This window comes from Oncorhynchus kisutch, unplaced genomic scaffold, assembly GCF_002021735.2.
Source record: "Oncorhynchus kisutch isolate 150728-3 unplaced genomic scaffold, Okis_V2 scaffold1424, whole genome shotgun sequence".
Taxonomy (NCBI): domain Eukaryota; kingdom Metazoa; phylum Chordata; class Actinopteri; order Salmoniformes; family Salmonidae; genus Oncorhynchus; species Oncorhynchus kisutch.
This window is the reverse complement of record NW_022263369.1, coordinates 38,379-60,306: the sequence shown is the minus strand read 5'-3', so window position 1 is coordinate 60,306 and position 21,928 is coordinate 38,379. Positions and strand designations below refer to the sequence as shown.

Below are 21,928 nucleotides of genomic sequence, written 5' to 3'. Positions count from 1 at the left end.
CTTGAATCGGACCATAATGCTTTCCTGCATGAACATTCTAAATAACAAGTACTTTTGGTGTCAGGGAAATTGTACGGGTTGTAAAAAGTACATATTTTCTTTAGAAATGTAGTGGAGGAAAAGTCAACTGTCAAAAATATAAATAGTAAAGTACAGATACCCCCAAAAATGACTTTAGTACTACTTTTAATTATTTTTACTTAAGTACTTTGCCATCTTTTGTGCACACATGTTTACATTGCTGTTAATGAGGATTTCTCCTTTGCCAAGATCATCCTTCCACCTGACAGGTATAGCATATCAGAAACTTAAATAGCATGGTCATTACAAAGGTGCACCTTATGCTGGGGACAATAAAAAGCCACTAAAAGGAACATATGTCTCAAGTTGAGTGTGCAATTGGCATGCTGACTGCAGGAAGGCCCACCAGAGCAGTTGCTAGAGAATTGAATGTTCATTTCTCTACCATAAGCTGCCTCAAACATCATTTTAGAGAAGTTGTAACCCCGCTGGCTACTATTTCCATGTAATATTGCCCCTTTTGTGGGGACGAACTCATTCTGATTGGCCGGGCCTGGCTGCAAGAGCCCTCCAAGGCCCACCCCATGGCTGCACCCTTGCACTGTCATGCGAAATCCATAGATTAGGGACTAATGAATTCATTTCAATTGACTGACTTCCTTATATGGACTAACTCAGTAAATTCTTTGAAGTTACGTTTATATTGGCCTCCCGAGTGGCGCAGAGGTTTAAAGCACTGCATCTCCGTGCAAGAGGCGTCACCACATTCCCTGGTTTGAATCCAGGCTGCATCACATTCGGCCGTGATTGGGAGTCCCATAGGGCGGCTCACAATTGGCCCAGGGTCATCCAGGTTTGGCCGTCATGTAAATAAGAATTTATTCTTAACTCACTTGCCAAGTTAAAAAAACAAATATATTCCTTGCTAAAAGGTGAGCCACTTTTAATGCTACCGTTATCCTGAGTTGAGCTCACCAAAGTTACCCCGCCAACTCCTCAAACTGTTTCGTAGTACACCCTCCTAGAGGGCAACATTCAGATTTTGGTCAATCTATGAGCCCTACTGTCTAAGTCCTGAGTTAGAGTCATCGTTTTAAATAATTTGTTGCCTAGCTAGTCGGCCAAGTTCAAGGTATAAACCACCATTAATTTAAGTCGTCTCTCCTGGTACACTAGATCTACTTCCTCTCTGATCCCACCCTGGACGTATGATGAGCATAGCTGAGAAGGTCCATTCTAGAATGAAATAGAACACTGCAAGCAACATCACACAGTGGATTCTTTTCAGTCTAGGTCATTTTATTTATTTCCAAGACAAGTGCAGTGGTATAGGCCTAATTCAAGGCAGCAAGAGTACACAGGAGAAATAAAACCACTGCCTGCAGCCAGCCACACGTATAATACATCAGAAAGCTTTAAGGGACTTGTCCAACTTATTCATTGTTGTGAAGAGAAGTTAGGATGTCAGTGCCATGTGTGTTGGAATCAGTCGGCAGCAGTGGTGTTGGAATCTTCTTCGATGGTGTAATAAATGCTAAACTGTGCATTGTTATTCTGGGAAAGACAGGACAGGAACATGGTTAGAATACAGTGTGATAATGACTACATTTACAAAGGCAGCCCAATTCTGATATTTTCCTGTCTGTGTGCACACGTCTTTACCACATTGATAGAGTTTGTTAAGGCGTGCTATGTCCAGGGGGCTCAGGTGATTTCTCTGTCCAATCTGGACTCCACTCTTCTTGGAGTCAATAGTGGGGTTCCGGTTTGATGAGAAGTAATAACTGCCAGGAGAAACCCAACAATGGGGATTTGAGGAAATGCTACTTTAACAAGGACTGCATCACAATGTCACCCTATTCCCAATATAGTGCACCTAGTTTGACCAGAGCCCAGGTCAAAAGTAGTGACTTAAATAGGGAGCCATTTGGGACACAGAGAAAATGTTACTGGAGCTGGATACTGTACAACTCATCTTTACTTATTGCTAGCAGTTTAAAAACAAGGCGAGAGGAAAATTGAGACTTCATTGGGAATAAGGAGGAGAGGAGTGTGACTGACGTTCCGTAGTGCATTATGGAGTCGTAGTCATAGGGCAGATCCTGAGTGTCTCCTTCCTTCACCTTAAAGTTATCTTCTTTCCTGGAAGTTAAAAGAGGCAGACGTGACTGGTGGACACTGCTGGGTGTGATTGTGATATAGGGGAATGAAAGTGGAAATCTAGACAAGTTGTTCGGATGGAAACCATTAAGTTGAGCCTCTAGCAGGAGGAAACTCTACACGATTCAGGCATGACTATTGCATCTTACCTAAGGAAACCCATAGCGGTGGCCTTCAAGTTCAAGACTTTACATGTTATCCCAGGATACCATTACGGGTGGCAACTGTAGATGACAATGTGGTGCTATTCATGTAAGGGGAATTTAGCGAACAAGGTTGCTGCGTTCACACCAGGGGAAATTCGCAGGAGTTAACGAATTCAGTTACATTCCACATAATTGGAAATGAGTCTATGAAATACATAGTATTGGTTTCAAACTGAAGAACACTGATGGTTATAGAGCTGGTGCTGTGAGATTAGGATATCAGGATTCAAGGTTACTATGATATTAGGCTATCAGGACCTGCTTAGACAAAGCAATTTTAACAGTAGAGAACAGGGTTGCAATGTATGGGGAAATTAATGGCTGCAGTAATGAGTACATGATAAATGGAACATTTAGGCATAAATATATGAACACCTGTTGTTCTGTCCTTGTTGTGTACTGTCTATTTTTCTGTCATGTAGGGTTTCATGGTGTCTGGACCCCAGGAAGAGCAGCTGCTGCTTTAGCAGCACCTAATGTCAATAGTTATTCTATACGGTCTTCACTCCAGACTACAAAAAGCTCAACAAGGTGTGCTAGTGTTGGGCTGGTACAAATGTCTGCACACTGCAGCTCTTCATGGGACAAATTGACCAGCCCTGCCCCTGGTCCACATACAATGCCCGTGAGGTGGTTTAGTGTTGGTGTGAGTTACCCGAGACCACGTTGTCCCCACTGTATGGTGATGTATTGGTCACGGTCTGGCCGTTGTGTGCTCGTGGTGCAGGCCCAGGGCATGCATCAGCTCATGACACAGGTTCCCCACATTACAGGCACTACCGAAGTACAGAGGCTGGGCCCCGCCCTGAAAACCTACATACGACGCACAGCTAGAGTTAAGGGAAGAAAGGTGAAAGAAGGGGGGGAGAAAGAGTGGATATGACAGGGAGAAAAATAAAGGAAAATGAAGGAGCGGTTGTGAGTTAACTGTAAACTGCTGGGAAGGAGAGTGTGTTAATGTGACCATTTTGGACTCACCCTGTCCCAGGGATTAACTCTATGTAGTTAATCTCATTGGTGTATTCGTGGAAGGAGGATACACGTCTGGTCTGAAATCATCTTGAACGCTGCTAGCATAGTCTCCTTTCTGTCCACTGTGGGGGATCAGAGACAATGCATATCATTCTCACTGTATTAGAAATCTAGTGTTAGTGCTCATCTCTCCTACTGTATTCGACACTCACCCAGATCACCGTTGATCTTGTAGGGGATAGAAGTGACGCCTTCATTCTCCGGCCAAAGTGACTTCACAGCTAATCGGTCTTCCTGTAGAACAAAACACCTAGTCTTAAAATCCAGCTGTCGCTAGAGTATAGGCCTCAAATTAAAATGGTTATTTCAGCATTTCCCCTATGAATTTTTAAAAATTCTAAAATGGTAAAAACTATTTCAAAGTAAACTTAAATGACTAAAACCACACTAAGTATGTAGAAAGATATACACAGTGTACTTTCCATGACAGACTGACCAGGTGAATGCTATGATCCTTACAGAGGTCACCTGTTCAATCAGTGTATATGAAGAGACCGGTTAAAGGAGGATTGTTAAGCCTTGCGACATGGATCATGTATATATGTCATTCAGAGGGTGAATGGGCAGGACAAAATATTGAAGTACCTTTGAACAGGGTATGGTAGGTGCCAGGCTCACCAGTTTGAGTGTGTCAAGAATTGCAACGTTGCTGGGTATTTCACACCTAGTTTCCCCCCATGTGTGTGTGAAGGGTCCACCACCCAAAGGACATCCAGCCAATGGTCGAAAATTGGTGATACGAATTGTGCAGAGCAACAGACGGGCTACAGTTAGTCAATTGACAGTCCAGGAAAACATTTGTGCCCTAAGACCATAAAAACGCCTGTATAGAATACATTTCCAAAACATGCATCCTGTTTGCAACAAGGCACTAAAGTAATAGTACAAAAAATGTCAAAGCAATTATCTTTTTGTCTTGAATACAGAGTGTAATGAGAGGCTAATCCAATACATTATTGAGTACCTCTTCATATTGTCAAGCAGTGGTGGTTGCATCATGTTATGGGTATGCTTATCATTGCAGACTGGGGTAGTTTCAGGATAAAAACGAAAAAAGACAGAATGAGCTAAACACAAGCAAGATCCTAGAGGAAATCCTGGTATCTTCTGCTTTCCACCAGACACTGGGAAAATAATTCACCTTTCAGCAGAACAATAACCTAAACACAAGGGCAAATCTGCACTGGAGTCGTTTACCAAGACAGAATGTTCCAGAGTGGCCGAGTTACAGTTTTGACAAATCTACAGCAAGACCTGAAAATGGACAACCAATTTGACAGCTTAAATAATTGAAGAATTAAGTGGGCAACTGTTGCACAACCCAGGTGTGGAAAGCTCAGACTTACCCAGAGAGACTCACAGCTGTAATCACTGCCTAAGGTGCTTCTACAAAGAATTGACTCTGGGATGCGAATAGTTGACATATATTTTTGCATTTCATTTTCAATAATCACGCAAATATTTCCACTGTCATTATGGGGTATTTTGTGTAGACGGGTTAGAATTTTTATTTCATCCGTTTTGAATTCAGGCGGTCACAAATAAAAAAGTGAAATAGGTCAAGGGGTGTGAATGCTTTCGGGAAGGCACTTACCACCTTCTGGTATACAGACTGAAGCTAATGATTGCAAAATCATTTCAGTTCTCTTTACAAGCCAGAATGTTAAATAAAATGACATTGAAACTTACTCTACTGGTGGTCCGTGGTGTTGATCCTTCAGATGGTCAAAATATCCACAGGAAAGTACTGTTAACACAACTTTTTAGAGTGGCGGTACTGATGTTGAAATTTCTATCACTTAGTAGTATGCCGGCGTTGTGTATTTTCCTGTGGATATTTTGAGTCTCAAATTTTGACCATCTGAAGGACCAACACCATGGACAACCAACCGGTAGAGCAAGTTCAAATGTACTTCTATTCAACAATCTGGTTTGAATTATTTTGCAGTCATTAGCTTCAGGCTGTGTATACCAGAAGGTGGTATCAATCGGATTCATCAGCCTAAAAGAAGAGACCGGAGAGAAAGCAGGGATCATAGACTCACCGAAACCAGAATGTCTCCCTCCATGATAGCAAGGTCGAACTGTAAGTCCTCTGTAACAGAGAGAGAGGGTCTGAAACAACATGTACTGGTTACAAGTCACTACCTCCAGTACCATTAAAGTCCAGACCTCATGATAGAGGTCCAGGATTGCCCGCTTCATCTATTGAATACGTTACCTTCTCTGGTTTCAGGTGTTTTATACCAATCATTTTGTCTGCGACGTGGCCCCATCGAGGCAGTAGAACCTGAAGGGAATTGTGAATGAACTACATTTATAATATATCATTGTTTATTGATAGATAAGGCATACACTTGAAGACAACAGGGAAAGTAGCATTTGAAGTAGTAGCATTTGTGAAATTGGCTATGGGAACACTGCCCACTGAAACACACAAGGGAAACATATTACATGTGACATAATAATAACATGGTCAACCAATTGGCCTCTGTGAAATTGGCCTGGCCTACAGTACCTCAATTGGAAAACACTCAAAAGTAGGATGTCACAACAACAAAATTACTGGTCCTACCTTGGACAACCCAGAGAATCAAAAGCCAAACCATGTTGCAACGATGATCGTCCCCCAGGATTTGGGAGAAGAGAACCTAAGAAACGGCACAAACAAATTCACACACTTGCTCTCTTTCCAGTCAAAGAGTGGGTGGGGCAGCAATCACAAAGTAACAGGTGCTGGTGTGGTCACTTGCTTTTAAGTTCTCAACCTCAACAACATATGGCGCTAAGTGTCTCTCGACTCATTTTCCTGCCATTTCGACCTAAGGAAGAAGAAGAATGTGCCTCGCTGTTAAACAGTAAAAAGGTGGCAGTGATATGCCGTGTTCAAGTGCTACTCGGAACTAGGAAACTCTGAAATGTCAGACATGCGAACTGGTTGTAGTTAAACACGCAGTGCTGGAAAAAGTACGCAATAGTCATTCTTCAGTCAAAGTAAAGATACTTTAATAGACTCAAGTAACAGTAACCCAGTGAAACACTACTTGAGTAAAAGTCTAAAAGTATCTGGTTTTAAATGTACTTAAGTACAGTGGTGGAAAATTGAACCCTGTGGCACCCCCATAGAGACTGCCAGAGGTCAAAAGTAAATGTTATACATCAAATTCCTTATAAGGCCACATGTTTTTAAATATGTATTTATGGACTGACAGGGTGCACTCAGATCTGGGACACTGTAAAGTCCATGGAGAATAAGAGCACCTCCTCCCACCTGCCCACTGCTCTGAGGCTAGGAAACACTGTTACCACCGATAAATCCACTATAATTGAGAATTTCAATAAGCATTCCTCTACGGCTGGCCATGCTTTCCACCTGGCTACCCCTACCCCGGTCAACTACCCGGCACCCTCAACAGAAACACGCCCAAGCCCTCCTTCACCCAAATCCAGATAGCTGATGTTCTGAAAAAGCTGCAAAATCTGGACCCCTACAAATCAGCCGGGCTAGACAATCTGGACCCTCGCTTTTTAAAATGATCTTCCGAAACTGTTGCAACCCCTATTACTAGCCTGTTAAACCTCTCTTTCGTATCGTCTGAGATTCCCAAAGATTGGAATGCTGCCGCAGTCATCCCCCTCTTCAAAGGGGGTGACACTGTAGACCCAAACTGCTACAGACCTATATCTATCCTACCCTGTCTTTCTAAGGTCTTCGAAAGCCAAGTTAACAAACAGATTACCGACCATATCGAATCCCACCGTACCTTCTCCGCTATGCAATCTGGTTTCAGAGCTGGTCATGGGTGCACCACAGCCACGCTCAAGGTCCTAAATTATATCATAACCGCCATAGATAAGAGACATTACTGTGCAGCCGTATTCATTGACCTGGCCAAGGCTTTCGACTCTGTCAATCACCACATTCTTGTTGGCAGACTCGACAGCCTTGGTTTCTCAAATGATTGGCTCGCCTGGTTTACCAACTACTTCTCTGATAGAGTTCAGTGTGTCAAATCGGAGGGCCTGTTATCCGGACCTCTGGCAGTCTCTATGGGGGTGCCACAGGGTTCAATTCTCGGGCCGACTCTCTTCTCTGTATACATCAATGATGTCGCTCTTGCTGCTGGTGATTCTCTGATCCACCTCGACACAGACGACACCATTCTGTATACTTCTGGCCCCTCTTTGGACACTGTGTTAACTAACCTCCAGATGAGCTTCAATGCCATACAACTCTCCTTCCGTGGCCTCCAACTGCTCTCAAATGCAAGTAAAACTAAATGCATGCTATTCAATCGGTCACCCCCCGGAACCTGCCCGCCCGTCCAGCATCACTACTCTGGATGGCTCTGACTTAGAATACGTGGACAACTACAAATACCTAGGTGTCTGGTTAGACTGTAAACTCTCCTTCCAGACTCACATTAAGCATCTCCAATCCAAAATGAAATCTAGAATCGGCTTCCTATATCGCAACACAGCGTCCTTCACTCATGCTGCCAAACATACCCTCGTAAAACTGACCATCCTACCGATCCTCGACTTCGGCGATGTCATCTTTAAAATAGCCTCCAACACTCTACTCAACAAATTGGATGCAGTCTATCACAGTGCCATACAGTTTGTCACCAAAGCCCCATATACTACCCACCACTGCGACCAGAAGAGTTATGATTCTGATGTAGGCCTAGAGCAGCCAGTGTAAATGCATATATTGGTTTCTATTAGGTTGTATTTGGATAACAAGTAATATTTCTAATAAAAATAGATGTGTGCTTTATAATATTCTAATACAAATAGAAGTGTGATTGGATGTATAAGATTTAGTCATAGGGTGGATATGTTAAGGGATTTTTATGAATAATGACTAAATTATGTATACATATACATATCAAACATCTCCAATCCAAAATCAAATCTAGAATCGGCTTTCTATTTCGCAACAAAGCCTCCTTCAATCACGCCGCCAACACTTACCCTAGTAAAACTGACTATCCTACCGATCCTCGACTTCGGCGATGTCATCTACAAAATGACTTCCAATACTCTACTCAGCAAACTGGATGCAGTTTATCACAGTGCCATCCGCTTTGTTACTAAAACACCTTATACCACCCACCACTGCGACCTGTATGCTCTAGTCGGCTGGCCCTCGCTACATATTCGTCGCCAGACCCACTGGCTCCAGGTCATCAACAAGTCCATGCTAGGTAAAGCTCCACCTTATCTCAGTTCACTGGTCACGATGGCAACACCCACCCGTAGCACGCGCTCCAGCAGGTGTATCTCACTGATCATCCCTAAAGCCAACACCCCATTTGGCCGCCTTTCCTTCCAGTTCTCTGCTGCCTGTGTCGTGGAAGGATCAGAATTTGTTGGTAACATTTGTAAGATGTTTAATATTCATCTAATGTGTGTAAGTTACTTCTCATCAGAATGGTATTTTTGTGTAATTCTGTGGTGAGGTTGCAGTTATCTGTTCTATGTCAAAACTAAGTTTCATGGGCCGCTGAGAGGGGAGAGGTCAAAGTGTCATCATGTGTAAACATATCTTTCACTCCCTACCTTTTTCCCAGTGGAGAAAGAAGGGTTGCAGTGTCTGGAATCATTCTATGCTCCCTTTTATGTTGTTTCTATCTTAACCTAGAGCCTCACCCTCCTCTCCGTGAGTTTGTCCAGGAGGTTGTATTTTGAGTTGGTTGTATCTAAATGACAATTTGATATATGCCTGTTGATATGGAGGATTTGGTTTAAGGTTCTGAGGTTTGGGAAAGGAGACAAAGCTGAACGATTAATTTAGTCTATGCTGTCTGACTATGTGTGTCTTTGCTATTAAAGGAACTCAGTTGCATTGTTTAGGGGGCTCTCAGAGAATTCATTGGAGAGACTCTGAATTTATCTGAGAGTCACAGGATTGTGATAAGAGCTCATATAATTAAAGATGGACTTTTATAACTAACTCTGACGTGTGTGTGTGGTTTGCTCCCATGATTTGGTAAATAGAGGACATTTCCACGACACCTGTGACTGGAACGAATTGCAAAAATCGTTGAAGTTGGAGACATTTATCTCCCTCACCAACTTTAAACATCTGCTATCTGAGCAGGTAATCGATCGCTGCAGCTGTACATAGTCCATCGGTAAATAGCCCACCCAATTTACCTACCTCATCCCCATACTGTTTTTATTTACTTTTCTGCTCTTTTTCACACCAGTATCTCTACCTGCACATGACCATCTAATCATTTATCACTCCAGTGTTAATCTGCTAAATTGTAATTATTCGCCTACCTCCTCATGCCTTTTGCACACAATGTATATAGACTCCCTTTTTTGTCTATTGTGTTATGTCTTGTTAATTGTTTACTCCATGTGTAACTCTGTGTTGTCTGTTCACACTGCTATGCTTTATCTTGGCCAGGTCGCATTTGCAAAGGAGAACTTGTTCTCAACAAGCCTACCTGGTTAAATAAAGGTGAAATAAAAAATAAAGTATGACAACTTATGACAATATACATATTGATAGGCGCTTGAATCGGACCATAATGCTTTCCTGCATGAACATTCTAAATAACAAGTACTTTTTGGTGTCAGGGAAATTGTACGGGTGTAAAAAGTACATATTTTCTTTAGAAATGTAGTGGAGGAAAAGTCAACTGTCAAAAATATAAATAGTAAAGTACAGATACCCCCAAAAAATGACTTTAGTACTACTTTTAATTATTTTTACTTAAGTACTTTGCCATCTTTTGTGCACACATGTTTACATTGCTGTTAATGAGGATTTCTCCTTTGCCAAGATCATCCTTCCACCTGACAGGTATAGCATATCAAGAAACTTAAATAGCATGGTCATTACAAAGGTGCACCTTATGCTGGGGACAATAAAAAGCCACTAAAAGGAACATATGTCTCAAGTTGAGTGTGCAATTGGCATGCTGACTGCAGGAAGGCCCACCAGAGCAGTTGCTAGAGAATTGAATGTTCATTTCTCTACCATAAGCTGCCTCAAACATCATTTTAGAGAAGTTGTAACCCCGCTGGCTACTATTTCCATGTAATATTGCCCCTTTTGTGGGGACGAACTCATTCTGATTGGCCGGGCCTGGCTGCAAGAGCCCTCCAAGGCCCACCCCATGGCTGCACCCTTGCACTGTCATGCGAAATCCATAGATTAGGGACTAATGAATTCATTTCAATTGACTGACTTCCTTATATGGACTAACTCAGTAAATTCTTTGAAGTTACGTTTATATTGGCCTCCCGAGTGGCGCAGAGGTTTAAAGCACTGCATCTCCGTGCAAGAGGCGTCACCACATTCCCTGGTTTGAATCCAGGCTGCATCACATTCGGCCGTGATTGGGAGTCCCATAGGGCGGCTCACAATTGGCCCAGGGTCATCCAGGTTTGGCCGTCATTGTAAATAAGAATTTATTCTTAACTCACTTGCCAAGTTAAAAAAACAAATATATTCCTTGCTAAAAGGTGAGCCACTTTTAATGCTACCGGTTATCCTGAGTTGAGCTCACCAAAGTTACCCCGCCAACTCCTCAAACCTGTTTCGTAGTACACCCTCCTAGAGGGCAACATTCAGATTTTGGTCAATCTATGAGCCCTACTGTCTAAGTCCTGAGTTAGAGTCATCGTTTAAATAATTTGTTGCCTAGCTAGTCGGCCAAGTTCAAGGTATAAACCACCATTAATTTAAGTCGTCTCTCCTGGTACACTAGATCTACTTCCTCTCTGATCCCACCCTGGACGTATGATGAGCATAGCTGAGAAGGTCCATTCTAGAATGAAATAGAACACTGCAAGCAACATCACACAGTGGATTCTTTTCAGTCTAGGTCATTTTATTTATTTCCAAGACAAGTGCAGTGGTATAGGCCTAATTCAAGGCAGCAAGAGTACACAGGAGAAATAAAACCACTGCCTGCAGCCAGCCACACGTATAATACATCAGAAAGCTTTAAGGGACTTGTCCAACTTATTCATTGTTGTGAAGAGAAGTTAGGATGTCAGTGCCATGTGTGTTGGAATCAGTCGGCAGCAGTGGTGTTGGAATCTTCTTCGATGGTGTAATAAATGCTAAACTGTGCATTGTTATTCTGGGAAAGACAGGACAGGAACATGGTTAGAATACAGTGTGATAATGACTACATTTACAAAGGCAGCCCAATTCTGATATTTTTCCTGTCTGTGTGCACACGTCTTTACCACATTGATAGAGTTTGTTAAGGCGTGCTATGTCCAGGGGGCTCAGGTGATTTCTCTGTCCAATCTGGACTCCACTCTTCTTGGAGTCAATAGTGGGGTTCCGGTTTGATGAGAAGTAATAACTGCCAGGAGAAACCCAACAATGGGGATTTGAGGAAATGCTACTTTAACAAGGACTGCATCACAATGTCACCCTATTCCCAATATAGTGCACCTAGTTTGACCAGAGCCCAGGTCAAAAGTAGTGACTTAAATAGGGAGCCATTTGGGACACACAGAGAAATGTTACTGGAGCTGGATACTGTACAACTCATCTTTACTTATTGCTAGCAGTTTAAAAACAAGGCGAGGAAAATTGAGACTTCATTGGGAATAAGGAGGAGAGGAGTGTGACTGACGTTCCGTAGTGCATTATGGAGTCGTAGTCATAGGGCAGATCCTGAGTGTCTCCTTCCTTCACCTTAAAGTTATCTTCTTTTCCTGGAAGTTAAAAGAGGCAGACGTGACTGGTGGACACTGCTGGGTGTGATTGTGATATAGGGGAATGAAAGTGGAAATCTAGACAAGTTGTTCGGATGGAAACCATTAAGTTGAGCCTCTAGCAGGAGGAAACTCTACACGATTCAAGGCATGACTATTGCATCTTACCTAAGGAAACCCATAGCGGGTGGCCTTCAAGTTCAAGAGCTTACATGTTATCCCAGGATACCCATTACGGGTGGCAACTGTAGATGACAAAGTGGTGCTATTCATGTAAGGGGAATTTAGCGAACAAGGTTGCTGCGTTCACACCAGGGGAAATTCGCAGGAGTTAACGAATTCAGTTACATTCCACATAATTGGAAATTAGTCTATGAAATACATAGTATTGGTTTCAAACTGAAGAACACTGATGGTTATAGAGCTAGTGCTGTGAGATTAGGATATCAGGATTCAAGGTTACTATGATATTAGGCTATCAGGACCTGCTTAGACAAAGCAATTTAACAGTAGAGAACAGGGTTGCAATGTATGGGGAAATTAATGGCTGCAGTAATGAGTACATGATAAATGGAACATTTAGGCATAAATATATGAACGCCTGTTGTTCTGTCCTTGTGGTGTACTGTCTATTTTTGTCATGTAGGGTTTCATGGTGTCTGGACCCCAGGAAGAGCAGCTGCTGCTTTAGCAGCACCTAATGTCAATAGTTATTCTATACGGTCTTCACTCCAGACTACAAAAAGCTCAACAAGGTGTGCTAGTGTTGGGCTGGTACAAATGTCTGCACACTGCAGCTCTTCATGGGACAAATTGACCAGCCCTGCCCCTGGTCCACATACAATGCCCGTGAGGTGGTTTAGTGTTGGTGTGAGTTACCCGAGACCACGTTGTCCCACTGTATGGTGATGTATTGGTCACGGTCTGGCCGTGTGTGCTCGTGGTGCAGGCCCAGGGCATGCATCAGCTCATGACACAGGTTCCCCACATTACAGGCACTACCGAAGTACAGAGGCTGGGCCCCGCCCTGAAAACCTACATACGACGCACAGCTAGAGTTAAGGGAAGAAAGGTGAAAGAAGGGGGGGAGAAAGAGTGGATATGACAGGAAGAGAGAAAAATAAAGGAAAATGAAGGAGCGGTTGTGAGTTAACTGTAAACTGCTGGGAAGGAGAGTGTGTTAATGTGACCATTTTGGACTCACCCTGTCCCAGAGATTAACTCTATGTAGTTAATCTCATTGGTGTATTCGTGGAAGAGGATACACGTCTGGTCTGAAATCATCTTGAACGCTGCTAGCATAGTCTCCTTTCTGTCCACTGTGGGGGATCAGAGACAATGCATATCATTCTCACTGTATTAGAAATCTAGTGTTAGTGCTCATCTCTCCTACTGTATTCGACACTCACCCAGATCACCGTTGATCTTGTAGGGGATAGAAGTGACGCCTTCATTCTCCGGCCAAAGTGACTTCACAGCTAATCGGTCTTCCTGTAGAACAAAACACCTAGTCTTAAATCCAGCTGTCGCTAGAGTATAGGCCTCAAATTAAAATGGTTATTTCAGCATTTCCCCTATGAATTTTTTAAAATTCTAAAATGGTAAAACTATTTCAAAGTAAACTTAAATGACTAAAACCACACTAAGTATGTAGAAAAGATATACACAGTGTACTTTCCATGACAGACTGACCAGGTGAATGCTATGATCCTTACAGAGGTCACCTGTTCAATCAGTGTATACGAAAAGACCGGTTAAAGGAGGATTGTTAAGCCTTGCGACATGGATCATGTATATATGTCATTCAGAGGGTGAATGGGCAGGACAAAATATTGAAGTACCTTTGAACAGGGTATGGTAGGTGCCAGGCTCACCAGTTTGAGTGTGTCAAGAATTGCAACGTTGCTGGGTATTTCACACCTAGTTTCCCCCATGTGTGTGTGAAGGGTCCACCACCCAAAGGACATCCAGCCAATGGTCGAAAATTGGTGATACGAATTGTGCAGAGCAACAGACGGGCTACAGTTAGTCAATTGACAGTCCAGGAAAACATTTGTGCCCTAAGACCATAAAAACGCCTGTATAGAATACATTTCCAAAACATGCATCCTGTTTGCAACAAGGCACTAAAGTAATAGTACAAAAAATGTCAAAGCAATTATCTTTTTGTCTTGAATACAGAGTGTAATGAGAGGCTAATCCAATACATTATTGAGTACCTCTTCATATTTTCAAGCAGTGGTGGTTGCATCATGTTATGGGTATGCTTATCATTGCAGACTGGGGTAGTTTCAGGATAAAAACGAAAAAAGACAGAATGAGCTAAACACAAGCAAGATCCTAGAGGAAATCCTGGTATCTTCTGCTTTCCACCAGACACTGGGAAAATAATTCACCTTTCAGCAGAACAATAACCTAAAACACAAGGGCAAATCTGCACTGGAGTCGTTTACCAAGACAGAATGTTCCAGAGTGGCCGAGTTACAGTTTTGACAAATCTACAGCAAGACCTGAAAATGGACAACCAATTTGACAGCTTAAATAATTGAAGAATTAAGTGGGCAACTGTTGCACAACCCAGGTGTGGAAAGCTCAGACTTACCCAGAGAGACTCACAGCTGTAATCACTGCCTAAGGTGCTTCTACAAAGAATTGACTCTGGGATGCGAATAGTTGACATATATTTTTGCATTTCATTTTCAATAATCACGCAAATATTTCCACTGTCATTATGGGGTATTTTGTGTAGACGGGTTAGAATTTTTATTTCATCCGTTTTGAATTCAGGCTGTCACAAATAAAAAAGTGAAATAGGTCAAGGGGTGTGAATGCTTTCGGGAAGGCACTTACCACCTTCTGGTATACAGACTGAAACTAATGATTGCAAAATCATTTCAGTTCTCTTTACAAGCCAGAATGTTAAATAAAATGACATTGAAACTTACTCTACTGGTGGTCTGTGGTGTTGATCCTTCAGATGGTCAAAATATCCACAGGAAAGTACTGTTAACACAACTTTTTAGAGTGGCGGTACTGATGTTGAAATTTCTATCACTTAGTAGTATGCCGGCGTTGTGTATTTTCCTGTGGATATTTTGGGTCTCAAATTTTGACCATCTGAAGGACCAACACCATGGACAACCAACCGGTAGAGCAAGTTCAAATGTACTTCTATTCAACAATCTGGTTTGAATTATTTTGCAGTCATTAGCTTCAGGCTGTGTATACCAGAAGGTGGTATCAATCGGATTCATCAGCCTAAAAGATGCAAGTAACAGGAGAGAAAGCAGGGATCATAGACTCACCGAAACCAGAATGTCTCCCTCCATGATAGCAAGGTCGAACTGTAAGTCCTCTGTAACAGAGAGAGAGGGTCTGAAACAACATGTACTGGTTACAAGTCACTACCTCCAGTACCATTAAAGTCCAGACCTCATGATAGAGGTCCAGGATTGCCCGCTTCATCTATTGAATACGTTACCTTCTCTGGTTTCAGGTGTTTTATACCAATCATTTTGTCTGCGACGTGGCCCCATCGAGGCAGTAGAACCTGAAGGGAATTGTGAATGAACTACATTTATAATATATCATTGTTTATTGATAGATAAGGCATACACTTGAAGACAACAGGGAAAGTAGCATTTGAAGTAGTAGCATTTGTGAAATTGGCTATGGGAACACTGCCCACTGAAACACACAAGGGAAACATATTACATGTGACATAATAATAACATGGTCAACCAATTGGCCTCTGTGAAATTGGCCTGGCCTACAGTACCTCAATTGGAAAACACTCAAAAGTAGGATGTCACAACAACAAAATTACTGGTCCTACCTTGGACAACCCAGAGAATCAAAAGCCAAACCATGTTGCAACGATGATCGTCCCCCAGGATTTGGGAGAAGAGAACCTAAGAAACGGCACAAACAAATTCACACACTTGCTCTCTTTCCAGTCAAAGAGTGGGTGGGGCAGCAATCACAAAGTAACAGGTGCTGGTGTGGTCACTTGCTTTTAAGTTCTCAACCTCAACAACATATGGCGCTAAGTGTCTCTCGACTCATTTTCCTGCCATTTCGACCTAAGGAAGAAGAAGAATGTGCCTCGCTGTTAAACAGTAAAAAGGTGGCAGTGATATGCCGTGTTCAAGTGCTACTCGGAACTAGGAAACTCTGAAATGTCAGACATGCGAACTGGTTGTAGTTAAACACGCAGTGCTGGAAAAAGTACGCAATAGTCATTCTTCAGTCAAAGTAAAGATACTTTAATAGACTCAAGTAACAGTAACCCAGTGAAACACTACTTGAGTAAAAGTCTAAAAGTATCTGGTTTTAAATGTACTTAAGTACAGTGGTGGAAAATTGAACCCTGTGGCACCCCCATAGAGACTGCCAGAGGTCAAAAGTAAATGTTATACATCAAATTCCTTATAAGGCCACATGTTTTTAAATATGTATTTATGGACTGACAGGGTGCACTCAGATCTGGGACACTGTAAAGTCCATGGAGAATAAGAGCACCTCCTCCCACCTGCCCACTGCTCTGAGGCTAGGAAACACTGTTACCACCGATAAATCCACTATAATTGAGAATTTCAATAAGCATTCCTCTACGGCTGGCCATGCTTTCCACCTGGCTACCCCTACCCCGGTCAACTACCCGGCACCCTCAACAGAAACCCGCCCAAGCCCTCCTTCACCCAAATCGAGATAGCTGATGTTCTGAAAAAGCTGCAAAATCTGGACCCCTACAAATCAGCCGGGCTAGACAATCTGGACCCTCGCTTTTAATATCTTCGAAACCCCTATTACTAGCCTGTTAAACCTCTCTTTCGTATCGTCTGAGATTCCCAAAGATTGGAATGCTGCCGCAGTCATCCCCCTCTTCAAAGGGGGTGACACTGTAGACCCAAACTGCTACAGACCTATATCTATCCTACCCTGTCTTTCTAAGGTCTTCGAAAGCCAAGTTAACAAACAGATTACCGACCATATCGAATCCCACCGTACCTTCTCCGCTATGCAATCTGGTTTCAGAGCTGGTCATGGGTGCACCACAGCCACGCTCAAGGTCCTAAATTATATCATAACCGCCATAGATAAGAGACATTACTGTGCAGCCGTATTCATTGACCTGGCCAAGGCTTTCGACTCTGTCAATCACCACATTCTTGTTGGCAGACTCGACAGCCTTGGTTTCTCAAATGATTGGCTCGCCTGGTTTACCAACTACTTCTCTGATAGAGTTCAGTGTGTCAAATCGGAGGGCCTGTTATCCGGACCTCTGGCAGTCTCTATGGGGGTGCCACAGGGTTCAATTCTCGGGCCGACTCTCTTCTCTGTATACATCAATGATGTCGCTCTTGCTGCTGGTGATTCTCTGATCCACCTCGACGCAGACGACACCATTCTGTATACTTCTGGCCCCTCTTTGGACACTGTGTTAACTAACCTCCAGATGAGCTTCAATGCCATACAACTCTCCTTCCGTGGCCTCCAACTGCTCTCAAATGCAAGTAAAACTAAATGCATGCTATTCAATCGGTCACCCCCCGGAACCTGCCCGCCCGTCCAGCATCACTACTCTGGATGGCTCTGACTTAGAATACGTGGACAACTACAAATACCTAGGTGTCTGGTTAGACTGTAAACTCTCCTTCCAGACTCACATTAAGCATCTCCAATCCAAAATGAAATCTAGAATCGGCTTCCTATATCGCAACACAGCGTCCTTCACTCATGCTGCCAAACATACCCTCGTAAAACTGACCATCCTACCGATCCTCGACTTCGGCGATGTCATCTTTAAAATAGCCTCCAACACTCTACTCAACAAATTGGATGCAGTCTATCACAGTGCCATACAGTTTGTCACCAAAGCCCCATATACTACCCACCACTGCGACCAGAAGAGTTATGATTCTGATGTAGGCCTAGAGCAGCCAGTGTAAATGCATATATTGGTTTCTATTAGGTTGTATTTGGATAACAATAATATTTCTAATAAAAATAGATGTGTGCTTTTTAATATTCTAATACAAATAGAGGTGTGATTGGATGTATAAGATTTAGTCATAGGGTGGATATGTTAAGGGATTTTTATGAATAATGACTAAATTATGTATACATATACATATCAAACATCTCCAATCCAAAATCAAATCTAGAATCGGCTTTCTATTTCGCAACAAAGCCTCCTTCACTCACGCCGCCAAACTTGCCCTAGTAAAACTGACTATCCTACCGATCCTCGACTTCGGCGATCCAGTGTTAATCTGCAAAATTTTAATTATTCGCCTACCTCCTCATGCCTTTTGCACACAATGTATATAGACTCTCTTTTTTGTCTACTGTGTTATTGACACATGTGTAACTCTGTGTTGTCTGTTCACACTGCTATGCTTTATCTTGGCCAGGTCGCAGTTGCAAATGAGAACTTGTTCTCAACTAGCCTACCTGGTTAAATAAAGGTGAAATAAAAAATAAAGTATGACAACTTGTGACAATATACATATTGATAGGTAAATTGATAGGGGCTGAATCGGACCATAATAAAAAATTAAAAAATATTAAAACATTTCTCTCCTCCTCTCAGATACAATGGCAATATACACTGCTCAAAAGAATAAAGGGAACACTTAAACAACACAATGTATCTCCAAGTCAATCACACTTCTGTGAAATCAAACTGTCCACTTAGGAAGCAACACTGATTGACAAAAAATGTCACATGCTGTTGTGCAAATGAAATAGACAACAGGTGGAAATCATAGGCAATTAGCAAGACACCCCCAATAAAGGAGTGGTTCTGCAGGTGGTGAGCACAGACCACTTCTCAGTTCCTATGCTTCCTGGCTGATGTTTTGGTCACTTTTGAATGCTGGCGGTGCTTTCACTCTAGTGGTAGCATGAGACGGAGTCTACAACCCACACAAGTGGCTCAGGTAGTGCAGCTCATCCAGGATGGCACATCAATGCGAGCTGTGGCAAGAAGGTTTGCTGTGTCTGTCAGCGAAGTGTCCAGAGCATGGAGCCGCTACCAGGAGACAGGCCAGTACATCAGGAGACGTGGAGGAGGCCGTAGGAGGGCAACAACCCAGCAGCAGGACCGCTACCTCCGCCTTTGTGCAAGGAGGAGCAGGAGTAGCACTGCCAGAGCCCTGCAAAATGACCGCCAGCAGGCCACAAATGTGCATGTGTCTGCTCAAACGGTCAGAAACAGACTCCATGAGGGTGGTATGAGGGCATCTGGGTGGAATGAGCACATCTGGGACATCATGTCTCGCTCCATCCACCAACGCCACGTTGTACCACAGACTGTCCAGGAGTTGGCGGATGCTTTAGTCCAGGTCTGGGAGGAGATCCCTCAGGAGACCATCCGCCACCTCATCAGGAGCATGCCCAGGCGTTGTAGGGAGGTCATACGGGCACGTGGAGGCCACACATACACACTACTGAGCCTCATTTTGACTTGTTTTAAGGACATTACATTCAAGTTGGATCAGCCTGTAGTGTGGTTTTCCACTTTAATTTTGAGTGTGACTCCAAATCCAGACCTCCATGGGTTGATATATTTGATTTCCATTGATAATTTTTGTGTGATTTTGTTGTCAGCACATTCAACTATGTAAAGAAAAAAAGTATTTAGTAAGAATATTTCATTCATTCAGATCTAGGAAGTGTTATTTTAGTGTTCCCTTTATTTTTTTTAGCAGTGTAGTTCACAAGCCTTCCCACATTGTCTGCCACCTGTTAAACAATCTACTACTAGCCCAAGGTCTCTCCCCTCCCTGGATAGAGACAGGATGTCCTGTAAGGAACACAGCATTCCAGCCAGTCTGACGATAGCTCCATTCGTTTCCAACAAGGAACAGAAAGTCCTTCTAATTCTTGACGAAAACTACACACATTACATTCAGTATTATGATTATAATAAGTTTCATACATCCATACAGTAACATAGTAGTATTCTGTTTAGTTATAGTTCTGATTTCAATGTATTTTTTTATTTTATTTCACCTTTATTTAACCTGGTAGGCGAGTTGAGAACAAGTTCTCATTTGCAACTGCGACCTGGCCAAGATAAGGATAGCAGTGTGAACAGACAGCAACACAGAGTTACACATGGAGTAAACAATAAACAAGTCAATAACACAGTATAATTATTTTTTTATTTTAAAAAGCGTCTATATACATTGTGTGCAAAAGGCATGAGGAGGTAGGCGAATAATTACAATTTAGCAGATTAACACTGGAGTGATAAATGATCAGATGGTCATGTGCAGGTAGAGGTACTGGTGTGAAAAAGAGCAGAAAAGTAAATAAATATAAACAGTATGGGGATGAGGTAGGTAAAATTGGGTGGGCTATTTACCGATAGACTATGTACAGCTGCAGCGATCGGTTAGCTGCTAAGATAGTAGATGTTTCAAGTGGGAGAGGGAGATAAAAGTCTCCAACTTCAGCGATTTTTGCTATTTGTTCCAGTCACAGGCAGCAGAGAACTGTAACGAAAGGCGGCCAAATGAGGTGTTGGCATTAGGGATGATCAGTGAGATACACCTGCTGGAGCGCGTGCTACGGGTGGGTGTTGCCATCGTGACCAGTGAACTGAGATAAGGCAGAGCTTTACCTAGCATGGACTTGTTGATGACCTGGAGCCAGTGGGTCTCGCGACAAATATGTAGCGAGGGCCAGCCGACTAGAGCATACAGGTCGCAGTGGTGGGTGGTATAAGGTGCTTTAGTAACAAAGCGGATGGCACTGTGATAAACTGCATCCAGTTTGCTGAGTAGAGTATTGGAAGTAATTTTGTAGATGACATCGCCGAAGTCGAGGATCGGTAGGATAGTCAGTATTCCTATGGGAAGTTTGGCGGCGTGAGTGAAGGAGTCTTTGTTGCGGAATAGAAAGCCGACTCTAGATTTGATTTTAGATTGGAGATGTTTGATATGAGTCTGGAAGGAGAGTTTACAGTCTAGCCAGACACCTAGGTACTGATAGATGTCCACATATTCTAGGTCGGAGCCATCCAGGGTGGTGATGCTAGTCGGGCGTGGAGTGTTGTATGGCATTGAAGCTCGTTTGGTGGTTAGATAGCAGTGTCCAAGGACGGGCCGGAAGTATACAGAATGGTGTCGTCTGCATAGAGGTGGATCAGGGAATCGCCCGCAGCAAGAGCAACATCATTGATATATACAGAGAAAAGAGTCGGCCCGAGAATTGAACCCTGTGGACCGGACAGCATGCCCTCCGATTTGACACACTGAACTCTGTCTGCAAAGTAGTTGGTGAACCAGGCAAGGCAGTCATCAGAAAAACCGAGGCTACTGAGTCTGCCGATAAGAATATGGTGATTGACAGAGTCAAAAGCCTTGGCAAGGTCGATGAAGACGGCTGCACAGTACTGTCTTTTATCGATGGCGTTATATCTTTTAGTACCTTGAGCATTTATGAAAAATAGGAGGTATATAAAGTAATGTACATGATTTATATGTAGTACTCTCGAGAATAAACGCTATTGATTGATTTGGAGACTGGTTTCTGTCCATTTTATGCAAATAAGTATCTTACAAATTCTTAGAAATGGGCAGAGTGTTTTAATTGAATTAGTTGATGAACATATAGGAATGAAATTCCTTTAACAACTACCCACCACTTCGACCTGTACGCTCTCGTTGGTTGGCTTCATACTCGTCGCCAAACCCACTGGCTACAGGTCATCTACAAGTCTCTGCTAGGTAAAGGCCCACCTTATCTCAGCTCACTGGTCACCATAGCAGCACTCACTCGTAGCACGCACTCCAGCAGGT

General features: G+C 42.9%; 1 protein-coding gene, 2 long non-coding RNA genes and 1 pseudogene across 3 annotated transcripts; all 4 read right to left on the bottom strand.

Moving 5' to 3' along the window:
- Positions 1-1,299: 1,299 nt before the first annotated feature.
- LOC116366305 (zinc metalloproteinase nas-15-like) lies at positions 1,300-3,616 on the bottom strand (annotated as a pseudogene).
- Positions 3,617-3,780: 164 nt separating this feature from the next.
- LOC116366301 (uncharacterized) lies at positions 3,781-5,266 on the bottom strand. The gene is made up of 3 exons (XR_004208256.1): positions 4,766-5,266; positions 4,384-4,579; positions 3,781-4,083 (listed from the first exon to the last, which is right to left on the bottom strand). It is a non-coding gene; the product is annotated as an uncharacterized LOC116366301 (long non-coding RNA).
- A 197-nt stretch (positions 5,267-5,463) lies between these two features.
- Positions 5,464-6,234, bottom strand: LOC116366300 (uncharacterized). Its single transcript, XR_004208255.1, has 3 exons — positions 5,995-6,234; positions 5,641-5,709; positions 5,464-5,514 (listed from the first exon to the last, which is right to left on the bottom strand). It is a non-coding gene; the product is annotated as an uncharacterized LOC116366300 (long non-coding RNA).
- Positions 6,235-11,251: 5,017 nt separating this feature from the next.
- Positions 11,252-16,145, bottom strand: LOC116352811 (astacin-like metalloprotease toxin 5). Its single transcript, XM_031818485.1, has 9 exons — positions 15,952-16,145; positions 15,598-15,666; positions 15,422-15,471; positions 13,526-13,607; positions 13,321-13,435; positions 12,996-13,168; positions 12,035-12,116; positions 11,637-11,758; positions 11,252-11,527 (listed from the first exon to the last, which is right to left on the bottom strand). The coding sequence occupies exons 1-9, from the start codon at positions 15,983-15,985 to the stop codon at positions 11,523-11,525; spliced, it is 732 nt and encodes a 243-aa protein (XP_031674345.1). The 5' UTR covers positions 15,986-16,145; the 3' UTR covers positions 11,252-11,522.
- Between the last annotated feature and the right edge of the window lie 5,783 nt (positions 16,146-21,928).

Bases quoted from the DNA above. Each gene is read 5' to 3' on its own strand.
- LOC116352811 (XM_031818485.1), bottom strand. From the start codon at position 15,985: ATGGTTTGGCTTTTGATTCTCTGGGTTGTCCAAG. The intron at 15,472-15,597 runs GTAACGTATTCA...TCTCTGTTACAG, and splicing joins AACACCTGAAACCAGAGAAG to AGGACTTACAGTTCGACCTT. The intron at 13,608-15,421 runs GTGAGTCTATGA...TTTGTTCTACAG, and splicing joins AGGGAGACATTCTGGTTTCG to GAAGACCGATTAGCTGTGAA.